The following is a 19,973-nucleotide window of genomic DNA, read 5'->3' as shown; positions in this document are numbered from 1 at the left end:
TTTCTTGCAAAGCCACAACATCTACTTTATTATTCCTGCATTCAGAAATTCAAACCTTGAGCACCCCTACAATTCCAAGAAAGAATAATCATTAAAAAATAAATTAAAAAAGGACATAAGAACCTGTTGTGAAGAAAACACATCAGTTTATATGCATTTGGCTATCATGGGATTGTCCCATATTTCTATCATTAGCATCCTCCATATTACTAATGGTATCTTGATCTTTGTTTCCATTTGCATCATTAACTAAGCTTATGTCATCCTTTTGTGGAGGAATAGCAGCATGACGATGAGAAGCTTCCCCTAAATTAATATTTAATGGTATTGTACCATCAATTTAATTATTAATTTAGATTAGATGGTGGAAGGAAGGTCCATATATATATATATATATATATATATATATATATATATATATATATGAGAAATGTTATTTGAACAGTCATTTATAAAATAATAAAATATATAAAAAAAATGTATGTAAATATAAACATAAAAACCAAAACAACAAGATAGTAATAAAAAGACAATTAAAATAAGAGAGAGTTGTTCCGACATTGTTTTTACAAATTATCATTCTCAAGCATAAAGTAGAGTCTTCGTGCAAAGTTGTTGAACCTAAGTACAAAAATCCGTGTTCTGGTTCCGTGTTTCATTCCTAAATTCCGAAATCTCCCCATAACCTAATTCCCGTAACCTTTGTAATCACTCTCTTTAATTTAATTTTCTCTTTCTCTATTTTCCTGAAGATTAGTTCGTTGAATAACGTTTTGTTGGATTCATTTTTGATTTAACGACATGACAACAATACCCGATCAAGCCACTAGCATATGCTCTCACTGGTAAACACTTCGTTTTCAATTCATCAGTTATTCATTTAATTCAACGCTAATTAACTCTCAGCTCAAAATTATGCCTAATCAAACTTGTTTTTGAATTATTGATTCTGTTCTGTTCATATTGAAAGTCTTATTTTTTATGGTTTATTTTAGTGATCGGGCTATCCCACCTGCAAATATTGATTTGCACTCTGTCCATTGCGCTCGGAACCTTGAAAAATGTAAGCTTTGTGGTGATATGGTACCAAAGATACATGCTCAAGATCACTATTTAAACACCCATGCACCGGTATGTCACAATTACTTGCTCATTAAGCTCTTATTTTAACCAATTTTAATAAAATGGGCTTCACAATTTTAATTAGGTTCGTCACTGATCGACCAATCTATAATTATAAACCATCCAATCCTACTCATCCAGTTTCGTAGAGATAGAATAGGTTTGAAAAAAAAATAGAAAATGAAATAGTAGATTGATAGGATGGGTTGGGTACTTGGGTATTGATATACTCAAATTGATTTAGGGATGGGTGGGTTAGTTCGGTTTTCTTCATAATTTTTAAGCGAAACTTGAATAGGAAAATGGTTAATTTGAAATGTTCATTGGAATTTTATTTGATCCATTCAGTTACCATCATTAACATAAGCCGGATGGACCAAGGCATTATGTTTGGCATCAAATGGTGACCAAGCATCTAGAAGGATTAGATGCTGATTATTTTTGAAACTCTTGACAGTTGGATAATTTTGCTAGCATCACTTCTGGGCTCAGAAAATTAAGTATCAATGAAGATTGGTTGTGTTCAAGTTTCTTTCTTTAACTTGTCGGAGGTCTGAAACTGGTTTTCCTGAAATGATTCTGGGATATCCTCTTAGTAATTCCCCATTACAAAAAATGTTGCTTAGTTATTTGTCAAGCAATCAGTGCTTCAGTTTATAGGTTTGGATTTTACAGATTGAGCATTAGCTTTTGTAATGTTTTCTTGGTAGTTTTGTTCAACACGGATTATATATTGTCGGCAAGATTCAACTTTTAGTAATCATGTATGTACTATTTGGAACAGGAATTCGGTGGAAAATTTGTAGTAAGGACTAACGTGTAAAATTATTGAGCCAGTCTTATTTTCGTTGTATCAATTTCGTGTATATGATATGAAGATTCATATCAGTCATAAAGGGGAGAAACTCAAAATCTCAACTCTATATACGTTGTGCCTAACATAAAAAATTAGAAAAAATTGGGAGTCTGGTCAAATGGCCATAGTTGATTCAGTTCCCCAGGGTGCCTAACAATCTTTGACTTATTGAAGTCGAATTCTGCTTTTCAAAAGAAAATGTGAATCGTGCAGGTTGCCTGTTCATTGTGCAGTGAAACAATGGAGCGCAATATTTTATATATGCACGAAGGTGAAAGTTGCCCCCAGAGGATTGTCACCTGTGAGTTCTGTGAGTTTCCATTGCCTGCAATTGATCTGCCAGAGCATCAGGTGTAGTGGTCTTAAAAAACCTTTGAATTAAGAAATTTGCATTAATCTATGTAGTATAACCGAGGCACTAATTTTAGTTTGATCTTTAATAACTTTTAGGAAGTATGTGGGAATCGAACAGAGATGTGTGACCTCTGTAACAAATATGTCAGACTACGTGAAAGATACAATCATGAATTCAATTGCAACGGAATACAAGACAATGCTGCAGGGTCTTCAAGGTAGGAAAATTTCATCATATAATTCAGTGCAAGTTTTAGTCTTTCTGAGGGTTAATGGATGGGGGTATATCCTAACTATTCTATTTGCTTATTCAAATTTTGGTCCATTTTGTGCAAGTATTACATGCATTATTATATTTTCTTGCTTTTGTTCCTGTTAGTTACGGAGTTAATACTTGCTCAGGTGGTCCCTATTAGGCTTACGTTGAAATGTGTTTCATATTACTCCCTCCCTCTAAAGAAAAGCACTCACTTAAGTTTGTTATTGTAGGATGATTATAGATAAGAGACTTACGTATCCGTCCAAAACGAAGTCTATTATTTTTAGGTGATTGGGGTTTAGCAACTGTTTTTTTAAGGTTGTTGGAAGCAACCTGTCAGCCGATCCCACTTAGTGGTACAAGGCTTGGTTGTTGTTGTTGGAACCAACTGGTTAATATTTATGAGTTTTTTTCTAATTGCATATCATTATAATTATCTTTAGTTATGTTCTCTAGCTTACAAGTACAATCTTTAGTGGAGGCTTAATGCTAAATAATAGGGAACTAATCCTTTGATCTGCTTAAAAATGTTGTCACTTTATTGTAGTCCGAGCTACACAAAGGTGGAAAACCACATAAGTGAACTTCGTGATTTTTTTGTTGTCTATAATTTGCAGTCAGTGTCATTTCCATAATAATAGTATGACCAGTTACAGCCGATGCAGTAAGATGAGTACTGAGGTATATTTTGAAGGAGAGTAGCTAAGAACTGTCATTTATTTATCTGTCTTCAATTCTGAGCATACATTAACTGAAGATAGATGAAATAGCATGTCGAGTTTAAATTAACAAGTCAAGGTTTGCTTGTTGTGAACTTCTGATGTAATCGATTTTCTTTTGTTAGGATTATGAATTTATGATTTTGGCTACCAAAATTGTTATTCTATTGTGGTCTACGTGGGATGTAAACATTTACTGGAGAACTAATTTAGTGTCATAAATCTTACTTGGAGGACCAAGTTGATGTCAAGTGTATCTTTAGAGGAGTAAAATGGAAGTTTAGCATACTGATGTTTATTTTCCTTGAGTAAACCATTTACTTCTATTTCTTTTTTCTGTGAAGGAATGAGAGGCCAGCTGAAAGAGATGCGAACGAATCCTCAAAAAGACGTCTTTTTTTCACAATAGCTATAACTGGTATTGCTGTCATACTCGGATCTATTTTTATTCAGAGAAAGGCAGAACCCAGTAATGTGCATTAGCAGAGGAGAGGAAACATGTTATGTTATGTTAATGTAAATTGATCTACCTGTATAATTCATTCGTATTCAACAGAAGTCCTATGAGATAATACTTTACTAGTCACATCGTCATTGTGACTCTCACCAAATACCCAATGGTTATGCATTTTTTTTATTTTTTTTAAAAAAAAATTATTGTAGTTCTGCATTTGGAGAGAACTACCAAGAGATAAATTTGAGTCATTGATTATAATGATTGCCATTAGCTGTTTATCTTTCAAATACTGCATAATGTCTGTTGGGATTTAGTTTTTTCTACTTATCTACTCATAAATAAATACATACGAGATTGTTTGGGGGAACTTATTGAAATATCTTATCGCATGTTTATAAGCTGTTTTCAGCTTATTTCCATAAATTCTAGCTTAAAAAAATTGACTTTATTTTATCTTTTGTAGTTGAAATAACTTATATGATAAGTGTTGATATAATTAATCTGTTTATCCAAATAGGCGGTTAGAGAAGGAATCACTTCTCTAGTGTTTGATTGAATGTATTTTTATTGAAAAAACAAGGAAACATTTTCTAAATCAGTGCAGGAGATATATGAAAGGACCTCGAACTCATACTCAAATTAGGATAACGAATTAAAAGTTAATAGGAGTATTATAATTATTTCAATATTATCTTAAAAAGTTTAGTTTGTTCTGCTCGTTAGCATCAACCATATCCCTTGTTGTGAAAAGAAAATCAACCGGCCAACAAAAAAGCATGCCTGTTTTAGGCTAAATTGTATGTTTAATTTTTAGTTAGTTAGGTGAGTTGTAAATTCATATGTTAATTAGTATTCCTTTTTTTTTTTTTTTAATAATATTGAAGAATTTGAAATTTCAAATTAATCTATCTATCTACCAAAAGCAATTGATAACTGTCTATGGCAATTTTTCATAAATAGACAAACTAATTTTAATTTCCCTATATTTGTTTTTTTTTGTGTACAAGGTTCAAATCCCGAACCTTACATATATTATATACTACGTTATGTATTGTCTTAACAACTGAACTAAACTCATATGACTTTCCTTATATTTAGTTATATATAATGAAAAGTGAATGAAAATAAAGCAAACCAATTAATATGTCTTAATTTTTGTTTTTTTAATTAATAAAATGAACGAAGCTTCTTTTATTATTCTCTCGATCGATCCATCCAATCCAAGCACCTTTTAATTTATTTTTGTCTATCTGATCTTTGTCTGTTTTCCGTTATTCATTCGTTTATGCGCTTAATTACACACCCTCCTCAGGTGTGTGCCACGTGTCTATTTTCATCGCATCCCTCCCAGCATTTCATCTCTCTCTACCGATAGTGATTCATGATTTCTCGGTGGGTTTTTTTTTTGGTTCAGTTCATAAACAAGTGGAGTAATTGAATTTGAATTTGAATTTGATTAATATGATCGATTAATTCTTAATCCTGTCTGGCTTAGATTTCTTGCTCATAGAAAGAAAAATAAGGAGGACGGATTCACCATGTCCGCCCCAGGTGTACGGTTACACATTCAACAAAACTATGTAAGTTGTTAACTTTTGCATTATTTACATAGCACCGACACTTCTTCAAATAGAAGGTGTTTTCGGTATCTGACATGTGATACCAATACAATACATGTAGTTAGTTACATTTGATCACCTTATCTGTGTCTATGTGTCAGTGTCGTTGCCGTGCTTCATATGCCTTACCCCATTCATGATCATCTAAGTTAAAATTACTGTGTTGCCATTTAACTACTTGGCATGTGTGCAGGTGGTGATGGATAATGGCATAGTCCAAGTTACATTATCAAATCCAGATGGAATTGTCACTGGAATACAATATAATGGTGTTGACAATTTGCTTGAAGTTCTCAATAAGGAGACTAATAGAGGGTAATTCTTGTCATAATTAGAGGAAACTATCCCTTTTTAAGATGGAATCTGAATTTTATCTTTCAATTGAATGTGTAGGTATTGGGATCTTGTTTGGAGTGCACCAGGAAGCAAAGGAATCTTTGATGTGTATGCCAATACTACTTTCCTTTGTTACTACCAGGATGAATCTTTTGCTATTATTTCGCCATGTCAAATTCTTAATAATGATATCTTCAAATCAGTCCACCAATTAGAGTTTACAATTAAAGTGGGCATGACTGGTTTTTTTTTTTTTTTTTTTTTTTTTTTTATGTCACACCTGAATATAAATATAAATCAGCTGTCCAATCCCCTCCTTTTTGCTTAACTGTTCTATTGGCAATCTTATAAGTTCGCTTGCGGATTGTATTTGAAGCAAATTTGAACTTAGTATATTATGGTTCAGGATTAAAGGAACATGTTTCGAAGTTATAGTTCAAAATGAGGATCAGGTGGAGCTTTCATTCAGAAGAATGTGGGATCCTTCTCTTGAGGGAAAGTTTGTCCCCTTAAATATTGACAAAAGGTAATTGGTTAAATTTTGTGAATAATGCGTTTTTGAAGTGGTACCTATTGGATTAATATTTGCGAATGGTCCATTTCAGATTCATTTTGCTCCGTGGTTCATCAGGCTTTTACTCTTATGGAATTTATGAGCACTTACCCGGATGGCCAGATTTTGATATTAGTGAAACAAGGATCACTTTCAAGCTTAGAAAAGACAAGTAATCAACTTTTATTTATGTTGGAGATGGTGGCAATGATTTTTTACTTTTGGATATTTATCCAATTTAACAACCAAGTTTATAGGTTTCAGTACATGGCTATGGCAGACGATAGGCGAAGGATTATGCCTTTTCCGGAGGATCGGTTACCAGGAAGATGCCAACCCTTGGCCTACCAAGAAGCTGTCCTACTAGTCAATCCTAAGGATCCACGATTGAAAGGAGAGGTACTGGTTGCCAAGCCAAATACATCGCCTTAGCAATCTATTTTAGGTCTTATGCTCATGCATGCTGCGAGAGGTACTTTTACAATCCATGTAGAACAATAACTAATGCTCAATTGCATGGATTGTCATACATGGATTGTTAACAATACCCTTCCTATATACAATTATGCATGCATGCTAAATTGCACGGGTGGGTTGTGAGCACAATCATGCTCCTTGAGTCCACAAATTCACCACTTTTGGACATCTCTGAGCCACTAAGGGTGAAATTACTCCTTGCTCCACTAAGGGTGAATCCTTTTAGCCATGTTTTTGGAGGCTCGCAGCGGTCATTTGGCTAATCAATTCTATAATAGATAAGGGGAAATGGATTTAATTCATGATTGAGTAGTGAATACTCAAAAATGAAACAAAAGTGCGCCTGATTTTTCCCTTAGATAAACACGTATAATGAAAGTTTATCAACTATTTTCCATTTTAATACCCTCCTTACCGCTCTTTTTGAGGCTCTTATATGTAGATGCTTTTATATTATCATCTTAAAAACCATTCTCCTAAATTTAATTTCTCAAAATTAATTCTTAACGCAAGGTTTCAGTGTCAACTAATGTAGTCTTTTATGTAACTAGTCGAAAAGGATATAAAAATGATTTCCTTCGCATGGATTGAGCGTGTATGTGTTAGAATATAGAATAAATGGAAGTAAGATTAGTTAATTAGTATCATGTAATAGGAGAATACAAGGATAGAGAGGGACATTCATTTTTGTTTAACATTTTTTGAATAGAGAAGTGGACTCTATTGTAGAAGGAGAAAGGGGGAATCTTTGGAGGACAGTTTTCTCTCCTATTCTTTCATATTTTCTTAATAAAAGTGTCGTTTCTATTCAATACGATTTCTGGGCTCCTAAGAATTGGTTTGACCTTCCGCGTCTTCGAGGAGTGCCAGTGTTGCTTGAGATGGAGGAAGTGCATAAGGGGAAGCTGCCAATATATACGGGGATTGACCCTATTGAGTGGGTTGCAAGGGCAGTTATTTTTTTTTTGTTTTGCAATGCAAGAATTCATAGGTTCCATAAGTTCCAATGGGCGTTCATGAGCTTGGATGATGCGATAATGTTTTTATTTTGTTATTGACATCAAGAGAATCAAGATCCAAATTAGAAATCATTTTCCATGGCTACGGTACGAAGTTTTGGAGCACTCAATGGAGAAAATCATGTTGGAAAATAAAGAAACAGATCCAGAATCATGGGAAACTATATAAATAAGGGAGGAATCAATATTGGAGGTTACTGACTTACTGTTAACAATGGAGAAGAGATGCATCAAAATGAATCAGTACCTCTGTCCGCAAGGGTTAAAAAATTTACGCAGCGGTGGAAAAGATGGAAATGGTAGCCAAGAAAGGGAAGAGGTAGAGTGCAACCCAAAGAAAAGGTGGCCAAGATGTGGTGCAGGCAAAAGGGAAGAACAGTGACACAGAAATCAGAAGTGGAAAACAAGCAAGAGAAGGGAAGAAAACAAATCTGAATGCTCCTCTCCATCGTTGTACTCTCCTATTCATACATGATACTTTCTAACTAAACGGTTAACTAACTAACTAACTACTACTTGGTAAAAAAAAACTAACTACTCCAATTTCCCTTTTTTCTATATCCTAACAGTATGAAGTATTCTATTATGTTCTTATTGATTTTGATTGCAGGTGGATGACAAGTATCAATATTCATGTAAGAACATAGATAATCGAGTCCATGGCTGGATATCTTTCAATCCACCTGTAGGATTCTGGCAGATCACACCTAGTGATGAGTTTCGTTCTGGTGGGCCTCTCAAGCAGAATTTGACCTCACATGTAGGACCCACCACACTTGCCGTAAGTGAATGAACTTAGACCATGGTGATAGATTTGCTGCATGGCTATCATACAAGTTGAGATCAGTTTACTTGATTATTATCTCTTATAACATCACATGTTTATTATATTGGAATCATCAGATGTTTCTTAGTGGTCACTATGCTGGACAAGATTTGGTACCCAAAATTAGAGGTGGTGAACCATGGAAGAAGGTTTTTGGTCCTGTATATATTTATCTCAATTCTGGACCAACTGGTTATGACCCACTTTGGCTATGGGAGGATGCAAAAATAAAGGTATGTCTAATACCTATGTGTCTCTTGTACTTTTCTTGTTTGGAGGCTGATAGTATAGTACATTTGGATGCAATAATTTTTAAGATAAAGACTGATATGAAGTGATATTCAGATGATGACAGAAGTTCAAAGTTGGCCATATTTATTCCCCGCGTCAGAGGATTTTTTAAAACCGGATCAACGGGGCAATGTTAGTGGGAGATTACTTGTCTTAGACAGGTACAAAGGCATGATTTTTCCTAGTTTTTTCTTGAGGTTTTTAATTTGCATTATCGGGTGTGTATCTTATTGTTTTGTCAGTTCATGGATACAAGCATAATTTTCCTAATTCTGTTGCAAATCAAGTATAGTGCAAACGAGATTATGGTTGTTCTTTTTTCTTCAATAGGTGAATTTGAGTGAAACATTTTAATTATTTTTAGGTACATCAGCACTGACTTAATGTCAGCAAATGGTGCTTATGTTGGTCTGGCTCCACCAGGAGATGCAGGGTCATGGCAAAGAGAATGCAAGGTGTTCTTGCTTCGCTTGTTGAAACCTAGTATTTTAGTTTCATGAGCTGTGCTTTAGTAGTTTGTGCTCAGCCGTCATTTTCCCTCTCCATTTGGGATGAGGACTCCAGGACGGGCCTATTAAACTTCTATTTGCTTTATAGTAAGGGCTAAGTTGACGTTAGATATTCATTACATTTACAGATAACAGTTTAAGCTTCAGGCCGAAACTGTAATAATGTCACTCTTTACAGATAGTTGACTGTGCAAACTATAATAGATATTACATTTGTTTTCCTTTTATTTTGAAAAATATAAATTAAGTGAATCAAGATAATCATAAGAATGCTTTTGTGGATGCCCGAATAATTCCTTTCCAATCCAGAACGTTACATAACTTCCACTCCTTCCAGGACTATCAATTCTGGACCAGAGCAGACATGAACGGATTTTTCACGATTAGCAATGTACGTCCAGGTGACTACAACCTTTTTGCCTGGGTACCTGGTTTTATTGGAGACTACAGATTTGGTGATTTTGTGAAGATAACCTCAGGTTCATTAACTTAGTCAAAGTTAAATCATTTGCCATCTTGCAAAAAATTTATGTGCTTACTAAACTTGCAACGCAGGTTCTTACATTGAACTAGGTGAACTTGTATATGAACCTCCAAGGGATGGCCCCACATTGTGGGAAATAGGTATTCCTGATAGATCCGCCGCAGAATTTTATGCTCCTGATCCCAATCCACAACATATTAATAAGCTTTTTATCAACCATCCAGACAGGTTAGCTTTGTATTGTCTTATTAGGGGCATGTTTCTTCTATTTTCCCTGTATATTACTATACATGATTTCTCTTAATTTTGAATCTTCTGGTACATATTATAACATGATAAAAATACTGAATTCATGATCCCTCTGTGCATTTTTTCTGTTTGCATATGATGAAAATATTTCCTAGATATGTCAGTTATGTTTTTAGATCTTCCAGTTTTCTCTGAACTTGTAGGTTCAGGCAGTATGGATTGTGGGACAGATATACCGAATTATATCCTGATGCAGATTTGGTTTACACAATTGGTGTTAGTGACTATAGGAAGGATTGGTTTTACGCTCAGGTTCCCAGGTCAGTTTCTTTGAATATTAATTATTTGCATAACATAGCTGAAGACTATATATTGCTTACCTATGAAGCACAGACTCTGACCGGACACGACACACACATCAACACTGCTAATGTCAAAAACAAAGGACACCGACACACACACACACACACACACACACACATATTTTGGTTAAATAAAATATAACAATCAATTATAAAATATCTAAATTGAGAATTAATATTTATATATGCATCTAAATTGACCAATTTTTTGTTATTACCAAAAAAAATAAAACAAGATATGCTAGTATTTCACCTTTGTCTATCCATCTCCTACCAAAAAACTAAAAATAATGTAATCAAATTTGAGATATTTAACCCACTTATTAATTACCATCCTTGAATAATGTAGAAGATGAAAATGTTTGGTATGAGAAAAAATTTGTATATGCAAAGTGTGTTGAAGCAGAGGAAAATTGCATTTCCTGAGTTAAACATCACATATTTCCTAATAATTTTCCAAGGTTGTATAACTGCAGAAAAAAACCGGATAACACTCTTGAAGGAACAACTTGGCAAATCAAGTTTGAACTAAGTGGCGTGATTCAAGGAACTACATATAAACTCAGAGTTGCAATTGCATCTGCAACATTAGCTGAATTGCAGGTAAACTCCTGTTGTATGTAACATGATGGTGTTTCACCTTTTGAATTTCGTGCTGACATGTATAAATTGCCTGTGAAGATTCGAGTCAATGATCCCAATGCAAGGCGTCCCGTATTTACCACTGGATTAATAGGAAGGGAGAACTCAATTGCAAGACTGGGAATTCATGGACTCTATTGGCTGTACCATGTGAACATACCAAGTTCTCTTCTTACTGATGGCACAAATACTATATTTTTTACACAGCCAAGATGTACCAGTCCTTTCCAGGGTTTCATGTACGACTATATTCGTTTGGAAGGTCCTCCTTGTTTTTAAAGAAGAAATTAACCTAGTCTTTCGGAAGTAAATAAATGATACAAAATAGCACTTTTGTTTCATCATATTGGAATGTATTGATTTTTCTATTGAAACAACGAAATGTATTTGTTTGTGAACATTGTAACTATACATGTTGTGTTATTAATTAATGCAGAATTATCCGTTTTTGCTTCCTCTTCATTTGATGTTGTGTTGTTGTTGGCAGCGGCTGCAGCATTTATGTGTGTATTTCATATGCACAAATTCATATTTATGTTGTTTATCTTAGACTAGTTCATCCATTACTATCCATGAAACAGGCAGAACATCAGTTTGATGCACACCGTTTTGAATAATGTGGGATTTCACTCGGTATTTGAACCTCTGTTATAAAAATCAAATACCATGTAACACTTCAAATTCTGTGATAACATTTGAAATTTTGCTGTTATACTGTATGTGAATTCTTCGATTTTTGAGGATACAATGTTGAGTATGGCCCACAAGAATCATTTCGTCAATGGTTGGAAGGCTCAAAAGCTGTACATGGCAGACTTTTTTATATCAGATATCCTTCCACAAACTCTATAATTAAGTGAAGATATTGATAATTGCCGGTTGATTTGCCTTTAAGCATGACATATACTATATATAAAGATATGTAACAGCTTTATTACGATGGGTGTATTTTAAAAAAATTATGTAGTACCGACACTTCTGATCGAAGGTATGTATTGTATCTAACACTGGGCACATATAATTACAATCAATAATTCATTCACAACAACAACAACAACAACAACGCCTTATCCCACTAAGTGGGGTCGGCTACATGGATCAAATGCCGCCATAATGTTCTATCAAAGACCATATTTGGATCCAACTCATTGACCTCTAAATCTTTTCTAATGGACAATCAATAATTCATTCATTTTCTTAAATTACTATTGGTGTGGACGTGTCAGTGTTGTGTCCGGTGTTTGTGTCGGTGCTTCATAAAAAAACACAATTTAGGCATATGTAACTACAATCAATTAATTTTCTTAAATTACTATTGGTATCGACGTGTGTCCGGTGTTTCATAAAAAAACACAATTTAGGCATTTGTTAAAGTTCAATTGTTGAGATTGTAATGAAGTTTTCATACATCTGTAAATTCGTTTTGAAAAGTGATTGACCGTTTCTTCACTCTGAAGCCTTTATCTAATACACTATATGCACCAAACAAATGTGACGACTAAGTAAAGAGATTTAAAGAATGCTTTGTCTCTAGTTCAAAGGAAACTAATAAAACCAACATGTATATAAGTCCTCAAGTATACTATCCAATATCTGTTGGCAGATTACAGAGTATTACTATTAAGTTATTAGAACATGAACAAAAACTGTTTCATCCAAACATTGTGCTCAGAACCTGCCATCAGTACCATATAAAATAAAAGGCCGTGTATTCTTTCTTCTCATTATATTGCACATAAATTCTCAGCCATTCTGTGAGATTTCCATTGCAAATTTCTCTTGGTTCACTACAGGTCATGTCTTCACTAGGGGTGCAACTCAGCATTGAAGATCATCATGTAATTAAAATCTTATCTATAGAATGATTTTCTTTCCACATGAATACTTTTATAGCTAGTCAAGTCATCATCATGAAGCACATGATAATTATGTAAAACTCTTGTCTTGATGGAACTGGCTGAACCAGAAACCAGCTAGTTCGTCCGTTGGTTTAATTCTGATTACATTGTAGTTTGTTTGAATCACATTGAATCGGGTGTTGAACCCGTTCAACCATGCATGGTTGGTTCAACCGATTTTCATTTTTTTTTATTATTATTTACTTTTTAAATATTTTTATTTATTTGTCATCTGGTTCAAATGTGATTAAATTGATTCACCCAATTGAACAATGACTCAGAAGTCTCACCGGTTTGATTTCCAACCGAGTTTTTAAGACATAGTCTTAAAAAATTAAAGTGTTTACATTAAAACTTCATGAATTCATGTATAGGTGGTGATGGACAATGGCATACTGAGAGTCACTTTATCAAATCCTGAGGGAATTGTCACTGGAATACAGTATAATGACATTGACAACTTGCTTGAAGTGTTGAATGAAGAATCTAATAGAGGGTATACCTTGCTAAGTTTTATATAGTTGTTTTTACAAATCAAGTAACTTTTATGTAATAAAAAAGTCGAAATTTTATAATTATGTGTATGCATTGCAACCTTTGATGTAGGTATTGGGACCTCGTTTGGAGCTCACCAACAAGTACAGGAACCACTGGAAAATTTGACGTGTATGTCTATCTTCTCTTGCTTTCTTTTATTTTATTTAATTTGCAAGACAATTTGAGCTGAAGATTCCTCTAATAGTAGTATTGCTTCAACCTATGAAACACCGACACGTATACGGCCATCGGACACAAGTGACACACATATATATATATATATATATATATATATATATATATATCATTAATAATTTAAGAAAATACAAGTGATTGAAAATAACATGTGTAGGTGTTGGGTTAGTACCGAAGACATCTTTAATCTAAAGTGTCGGTGCTATTTAGACTATAGCTATATGCCCAACTTAGTTACTTTCACATATACTCATTTTTGCATAGGCTAACTTTCAGTTTCTTGATGTTTTAACCATCTATCTTAGTAGCAGAGCCGTTCCTTGGCATGTGCAAGGAGCTCTACGGAGCCGATCCTCCAATTTATGGGGGCCTCAATTATTTGTAGGGGTATGAGTATAATTGTTGGGATGTAGGATAATATTTTCTTTTGTTATGTAGGTCTAAATCAAACACTTATTATTTGACAAAAATAAAGAGTAAATAGACAAGTTAGGTCAAACACACACATCTATCAACAACAAAAATTTAACAAAACAAATTAAAATCAAAATAATGCTTATTGTTAATTTGCAATTGTTTAAGTTATCATTAATTATTTTTATTAGGGGTCATTTTTAATATTAGAGCCGAACGTCCAATTTTATTGGAACGGCGCTGCTTAGTAGTTAAATAAAGTCATATTTGTATGTATATACTTTATTTTCACATGTTTTTAAAAATGAAGACGTATAACATTTTTGAATTGTGATTAACGAGGGCAGGATAAAGGGAACCACATTCAAAGTTATATTGGAAGATGAGGATCAAGTTGAGTTATCCTTCACCGGGACTTGGGATGCTTCCCTAGAGGGCAAGTTGGTTCCTTTAAATATTGATAAAAGGTCTGTGACAATAACATATATCTAGCTAAATATATCAACTTTATGTAACTCCAGTCTTAATTATAAGTAAAAATGAGTTGTTGATGTATAATGTTCAAAATTTGAGCTAAATATATCAACTTTCTTCGACCCATTTTTGCTTTTAATTAGGAATAGAGCGTGACTTATTTTATCTACAACAATGTTACTATAAATGTAAAACATAAAGGCTTAATTGTAGTTTTAGCCCCCTAACTTTTCCAAAGTTGCGATTTTGGCCCCCTAAGGAAAAAAACTACAAAACCGCCCCCTATGTTTTGCAACTGTGGCAGTTTTGGCCCCCAAGGCCAATTTTGACTCGGTCTACGCTGACGTGGCACCCTAAGTGAGGTGCCACGTGTCATTTTTTATATATATTTTTTGCCTTGGGGACCAAAACTACTACAGTTGCAAAACTTAGGGGGCGGTTTTGTAGTTTTTTTTCTTAGGAGGCCAAAATCGCAACTTTGGGAAAGTTAGGGGGCTAAAACTGCAATTAAGCCAAATATAAAATATTAATGATAGGCATAATCTATGTGTGACTCTAGGTTCATAATGCTCCGTGGTTCTTCCGGTTTCTATTCCTATGCAATTTATGAGCACTTGGAGGACTGGCCTGCTTTTAACCTTGATGAAACAAGAATTGCTTTCAAGCTTAGAAAAGACAAGTAATTAGCTTTAACATTTTGCTTTATTTTGTACTTGTGTGTAAACGGTGCGTGGTGTAAGTGTTTGATGGAATTAATTGGATGGTGTGTGGACATGCAGATTCCATTATATGGCAATGGCAGATAATAGACAGAGGAATATGCCTCTTCCAGATGACAGAGTGGCACCAAGAGGCCAAGCACTTGCATATCCAGAAGCAGTTCTACTTGTCAATCCTATAGAACCAGAACTTAAAGGAGAGGTACATTTTACATTACATGCATCACTGCGAGAATATAGATACTTCAATATAATATAATATAATATAATGACAAAAACATAATAGTACAAATTTAAGATATTATTAGTATTTATGTTTTCCTTTGTCAACTTTGATGACTCTAGGTGGATGATAAGTACCAATATTCATGTGACAACAAAGATAGCCAGGTTCATGGATGGATTTGCATGGATCCTGCTGTTGGATTCTGGCTTATTACGCCTAGCAATGAATTTCGATCTGGTGGACCTGTCAAACAAAACTTAACTTCACACGTCGGACCTACCACACTTGCTGTAAGTGCTTAATCATATATATCATATACTAATACGCAAGTAATCCTAACAAAATGTAGAAAAACATGTAATCATATTATATTTAACCAAAGTTCATTTTCTGCTATTGACATATTTAACCAAATCAGGTGTTTCTCAGTGCTCATTATAGTGGAGAGGATTTAGTGCCTAAATTCAAAGCTGGTGAGGCATGGAAAAAAGTTTTTGGTCCAGTTTTTATCTATGTTAATTCTCCATATGATGGAAGTGATCCTATTAAACTATGGGATGATGCTAAACTGCAGGTTCAATATTACTTAATTTATCATCATCATCATCATACATATTATGTTATGTATATAGCTAGATTTTCTTAAAAAATTTACCAAATCAAACTTACAGATGTTAATGGAAGTTCAAAGCTGGCCCTACAATTTTCCTGAATCAGATGATTTCCCAAAATGGGACGAACGTGGCAATGTTTGTGGCAGACTATTGGTTAAAGAGAGGTGTGTTGTTATAAATGTCATAATATTATTTTCTTCTCATTTTTTTTTCATTGATAGCAAATGTATGTTGGGATATTTTATTTCAATGTTGTCATGTGGACAAATATTATCAATTGATTATTTAAGTTATTTATCAATTAGTGCTAGTAGTCTTAATTGATTCTATAAAAAAAAAAAAAAAAAGTAGTCCTTATTGATTCTATAAGACTAATTCGATTTTTGATCGAGAGAATCTTATTCCAACAATGTAGTCTGTTTATTAATTAATTCCATTTTGGCTTATAATTAAAACATATATATAGGTTTATAGATGACGACTATTTATCAGCAAAAGGTGCTTATGTTGGCTTAGCTCCACCAGGAGATGTTGGATCTTGGCAAAGAGAATGCAAGGTGACTTCAAAAAATAAAATATATGTTTTATAGTCTTAAGTCGTTCTTATTATTTTTAGTACTATAATGTAATATACCATTCAGGAACTATTATTTTATATAAATATATGCATACAAAAAACTACTAGCTAATTTGTGTTTACATCAAATTGTATCAGAATTATCAGTTTTGGGCTAAAGCAGATGATGATGGCTATTTCTCCATTAGCAATATACATGTTGGCGACTATAATTTTTATGCATGGGTGCCTGGTTTTATTGGTGACTATAAATATGATGTAGTAATTAGCATAACAGAAGGTATTAATTCATCAATCAATTTAGTTATTTTTTTTTTATAAACTGCAGACAATTTTTGTGTTAATTAGTGTTGTGTATTTTGTTTATGTGAAATTAAACAGGTTGTGACATAGACATCGGTGATCTTGTTTATGAACCACCAAGAGATGGCCCAACATTATGGGAAATAGGCATCCCTGATCGCTCAGCTGCTGAGTTCTATGTTCCTGATCCAAATCCCAAATATATCAACAAACTTTATGTTAATCATCCTGACAAGTTAGGATCACCCTTTTTATTAATGCATTTCAACATAAATTTACATCATCTGTTTATCATTATTGATTAAACATTCAACCGACAATTGTTTCGAAATAAATTTAAAGTAGCACTAACATTTCAGATTGAAGGTGTGTCTGAGCGCGTCCCACACTACAAATGTGGCTACATTTCATCACTTTTTTTTTCTTCTTTAATTTGAATTATTATTAGTGTCTACGTATTGGCGCTAGTGTCATGTCTAACTTCTCTAATTTCACTATTAGTGCCAAAGTAAATGAAGTGCATATTGACCAAGACTACTAATATAATTTTTGTAGTTGATTACAATTTGCATTTTGCAGGTTTAGGCAATATGGTATATGGGAGAGATATGCAGAACTATACCCTGACAAAGATTTGATCTACACAATCGGTGTTAGTGACTTCACCAAAGATTGGTTCTTTGCTCAAGTTACCAGGTAAAGATAAAGGTTTTGCATTATCAACTAATTATCTGCTTTACATTATAGTTGATTTTCCTCCCCAATTTTTTAGGAAGAAAGAAGATAATACATATCAAGGAACCACATGGCAAATCAAGTTTAACCTTGATAATGTAACCAAAAAAGGTAGCTATAAACTTCGAGTGGCTTTGGCATCAGCTACATATTCAGAACTTCAGGTAACATTTCTAAATTCATTTTGTGTATTGGATTAATGTTAAGAAAACTTCTTATTTCACTTCATAATTCTAAGTTACACCCCCTGTTAGATTTTACAGAGCAAATTGAACCAATTTATCTTTAACTTGATATTTAAAATTTTCAAATATTGCATAAACGTATTTGAATTGGGCTTGCGTCTAAGGATACTTTGGACATTTTGTTAATTAAATAGTGTCAAGAGGGTGTAACTAGGATGATGAGAGGGTGTAACTATCATTTTAATTTCTTATGTTAATACTACCAAGTAATTAAGATTTCTACCAAGTAAGCTTACCTTATGTTTGATGAAAACTCTATTAACAATTTTAGGTACGAGTCAATGATCCCAAAACAAATCGCCCTTTATTTTCAAGTGGGTTGATAGGAAAGGACAACTCAATTGCTAGGCATGGAATTCATGGACTTTATTGGCTTTACAATGTGAACATACCAGGTTCTTTACTTGTTGAAGGAGATAACAATACCATCTTTTTGACACAAGCTAGAGGCAATGGTCCATTTCAGGCCATTTTGTATGATTATATTCGTTTGGAAGGTCCAGCGACTTCTAGTTTCAGTAAGAAAATTTGAGAAATTTTTCTGTATTATAATATTCAATTAAATTCAAAGAAATAGGAAAGTAAAGAGTGATGTTTCTGATTGTAAGATTTCTTGCGTTGTAAGACAGTTAAAGATTACAAATGAAAAATACATTGTATTTATTTTGGATGATAACATGTTACATGTGTACCGTGTTATTTTAATTTATTTATCATCATCGATCCATAATTTGAGTATTTGATGGTTAGACAAATCGCAATACTTGTGCAATCGTTCTATGTAACTGTAACATATTTGCTGCTATTTTTAAGGTCAACTTTTATAGTTGTACTTGAAAGATAGCATGTGTATGAATCAAGTTTCTTTATCAAAGTGATATTTTATTTTATTACATGAAAATTGTTCATTTCAGGAATCACATTAGACTTAGCATGGTGAATTGTGTGCATCTATAGGATAAGATGATTTGAGAGTCGACATTGTTTGTACACTGGTTTATTTTGCTTTAATATCTACTTGTTGCTTTATGTATGTTTCATGCACATGATCAAGACTATTATTTCAATTTTGAGAGTTAACCCTTTTAAGCTTTAAATGGAATTTTTTAATTTTTTTTTGTTGAATAAATCAGAACACTAAACCTAAAAGAAAGACAATGAATATCTCCCATGCCTATAGGATAAGAGAACATTAACTTTCATACTAGGGTGCCATTCATAACATAATTTTTGCTCTTTGAAATTGCATTTCATTTGAGAATCATGCAAGCTTGAAAACAAAAATGGTAACATTGAGTGTTTGATTGTTTACAAACAATGATTATCCTTTGTGCACCAACGTTGTTTGAACCATATTGAAATTCTTTTTAATAGGACTTATCTTTGAGAATAAACAAATTTTTAAGTTGGAGAGAGTTGACAAGTTTTCAATTTACCCAATTTTTAATGTAGTTTTACAAACACTTGTTAACTTTGTTTGATAGAAAACAACCGTTTTTCCCCCAATTATTGTATATATTTAGTAAATAGGCTTTGAAATATGAAAAATGGTTGCTTTTAGATATTTTTTGATCGTGATGTTCTTAATTCTTTTATGACATGATCAATCATGAAATAATGTTTTGATTTAGATTGTCGTTAATTGGAAAATGCTTTTTAAATCTCAATCTAGGATAATCATTTGTTGAACATGCTAAATTCTATGAATAAATTTAGGTTTAATAGCGGCACACACTATCAGATAATTAATACTGTCGTTTTGGATTAATCATTTGAGGAATCAATAATTAAACAATATCTCATCGTTATTTAGGAATAAATAATATTTGAAGAACGACGGGTGATATTTATTGGTAGCTAGCTAGAACATATGTAACTAATCACGAGGATGCATTAGAATCT

The 19,973-nt window shown here is 33.3% G+C and overlaps 3 protein-coding genes across 4 annotated transcripts; all 3 read left to right on the top strand.

Moving 5' to 3' along the window:
- Positions 1–551: 551 nt before the first annotated feature.
- On the top strand, positions 552–4,022 carry LOC146942835 (TRAF-type zinc finger-like protein). Its single transcript, XM_085756932.1, has 5 exons — positions 552–845; positions 996–1,131; positions 2,192–2,329; positions 2,429–2,550; positions 3,655–4,022. The coding sequence occupies exons 1-5, from the start codon at positions 802–804 to the stop codon at positions 3,791–3,793; spliced, it is 579 nt and encodes a 192-aa protein (XP_085613058.1). The 5' UTR covers positions 552–801; the 3' UTR covers positions 3,794–4,022.
- Positions 4,023–4,989: 967 nt separating this feature from the next.
- On the top strand, positions 4,990–11,596 carry LOC146942834 (uncharacterized). Of its 2 annotated transcripts, none has more exons than XM_085756931.1 (16): positions 4,990–5,159; positions 5,263–5,347; positions 5,580–5,701; positions 5,780–5,830; positions 6,129–6,248; positions 6,328–6,447; positions 6,533–6,674; positions 8,382–8,552; positions 8,675–8,830; positions 8,943–9,049; positions 9,253–9,343; positions 9,735–9,876; positions 9,953–10,109; positions 10,334–10,450; positions 10,969–11,095; positions 11,174–11,596. In XM_085756931.1, exons 1-16 carry the CDS (start codon positions 5,149–5,151, stop codon positions 11,411–11,413), a joined length of 1,959 nt encoding a protein of 652 aa, XP_085613057.1. In that variant the 5' UTR covers positions 4,990–5,148; the 3' UTR covers positions 11,414–11,596. The 2 variants fall into 2 exon arrangements, with proteins under 2 accessions (XP_085613057.1, XP_085613055.1); XM_085756929.1 differs by having other exon boundaries at positions 10,954–11,095.
- Positions 11,597–12,729: 1,133 nt separating this feature from the next.
- Positions 12,730–18,747, top strand: LOC146942833 (uncharacterized). Its single transcript, XM_085756928.1, has 15 exons — positions 12,730–12,972; positions 13,407–13,528; positions 13,639–13,698; positions 14,526–14,645; positions 15,212–15,331; positions 15,432–15,573; positions 15,717–15,887; positions 16,016–16,171; positions 16,269–16,375; positions 16,678–16,768; positions 16,927–17,068; positions 17,170–17,326; positions 17,671–17,787; positions 17,864–17,990; positions 18,343–18,747. Exons 1-15 carry the CDS (start codon positions 12,931–12,933, stop codon positions 18,601–18,603), a joined length of 1,935 nt encoding a protein of 644 aa, XP_085613054.1. The 5' UTR covers positions 12,730–12,930; the 3' UTR covers positions 18,604–18,747.
- Positions 18,748–19,973: the final 1,226 nt, after the last annotated feature.

The sequence above is a fragment of the Medicago sativa genome, chromosome 3, assembly GCF_051527215.1.
Source record: "Medicago sativa cultivar Bolivia chromosome 3, Bolivia_mono, whole genome shotgun sequence".
Taxonomy (NCBI): domain Eukaryota; kingdom Viridiplantae; phylum Streptophyta; class Magnoliopsida; order Fabales; family Fabaceae; genus Medicago; species Medicago sativa.
The sequence above is the reverse complement of the archived record's forward strand: the minus strand, read 5'-3'. Positions and strand labels throughout refer to the sequence as shown.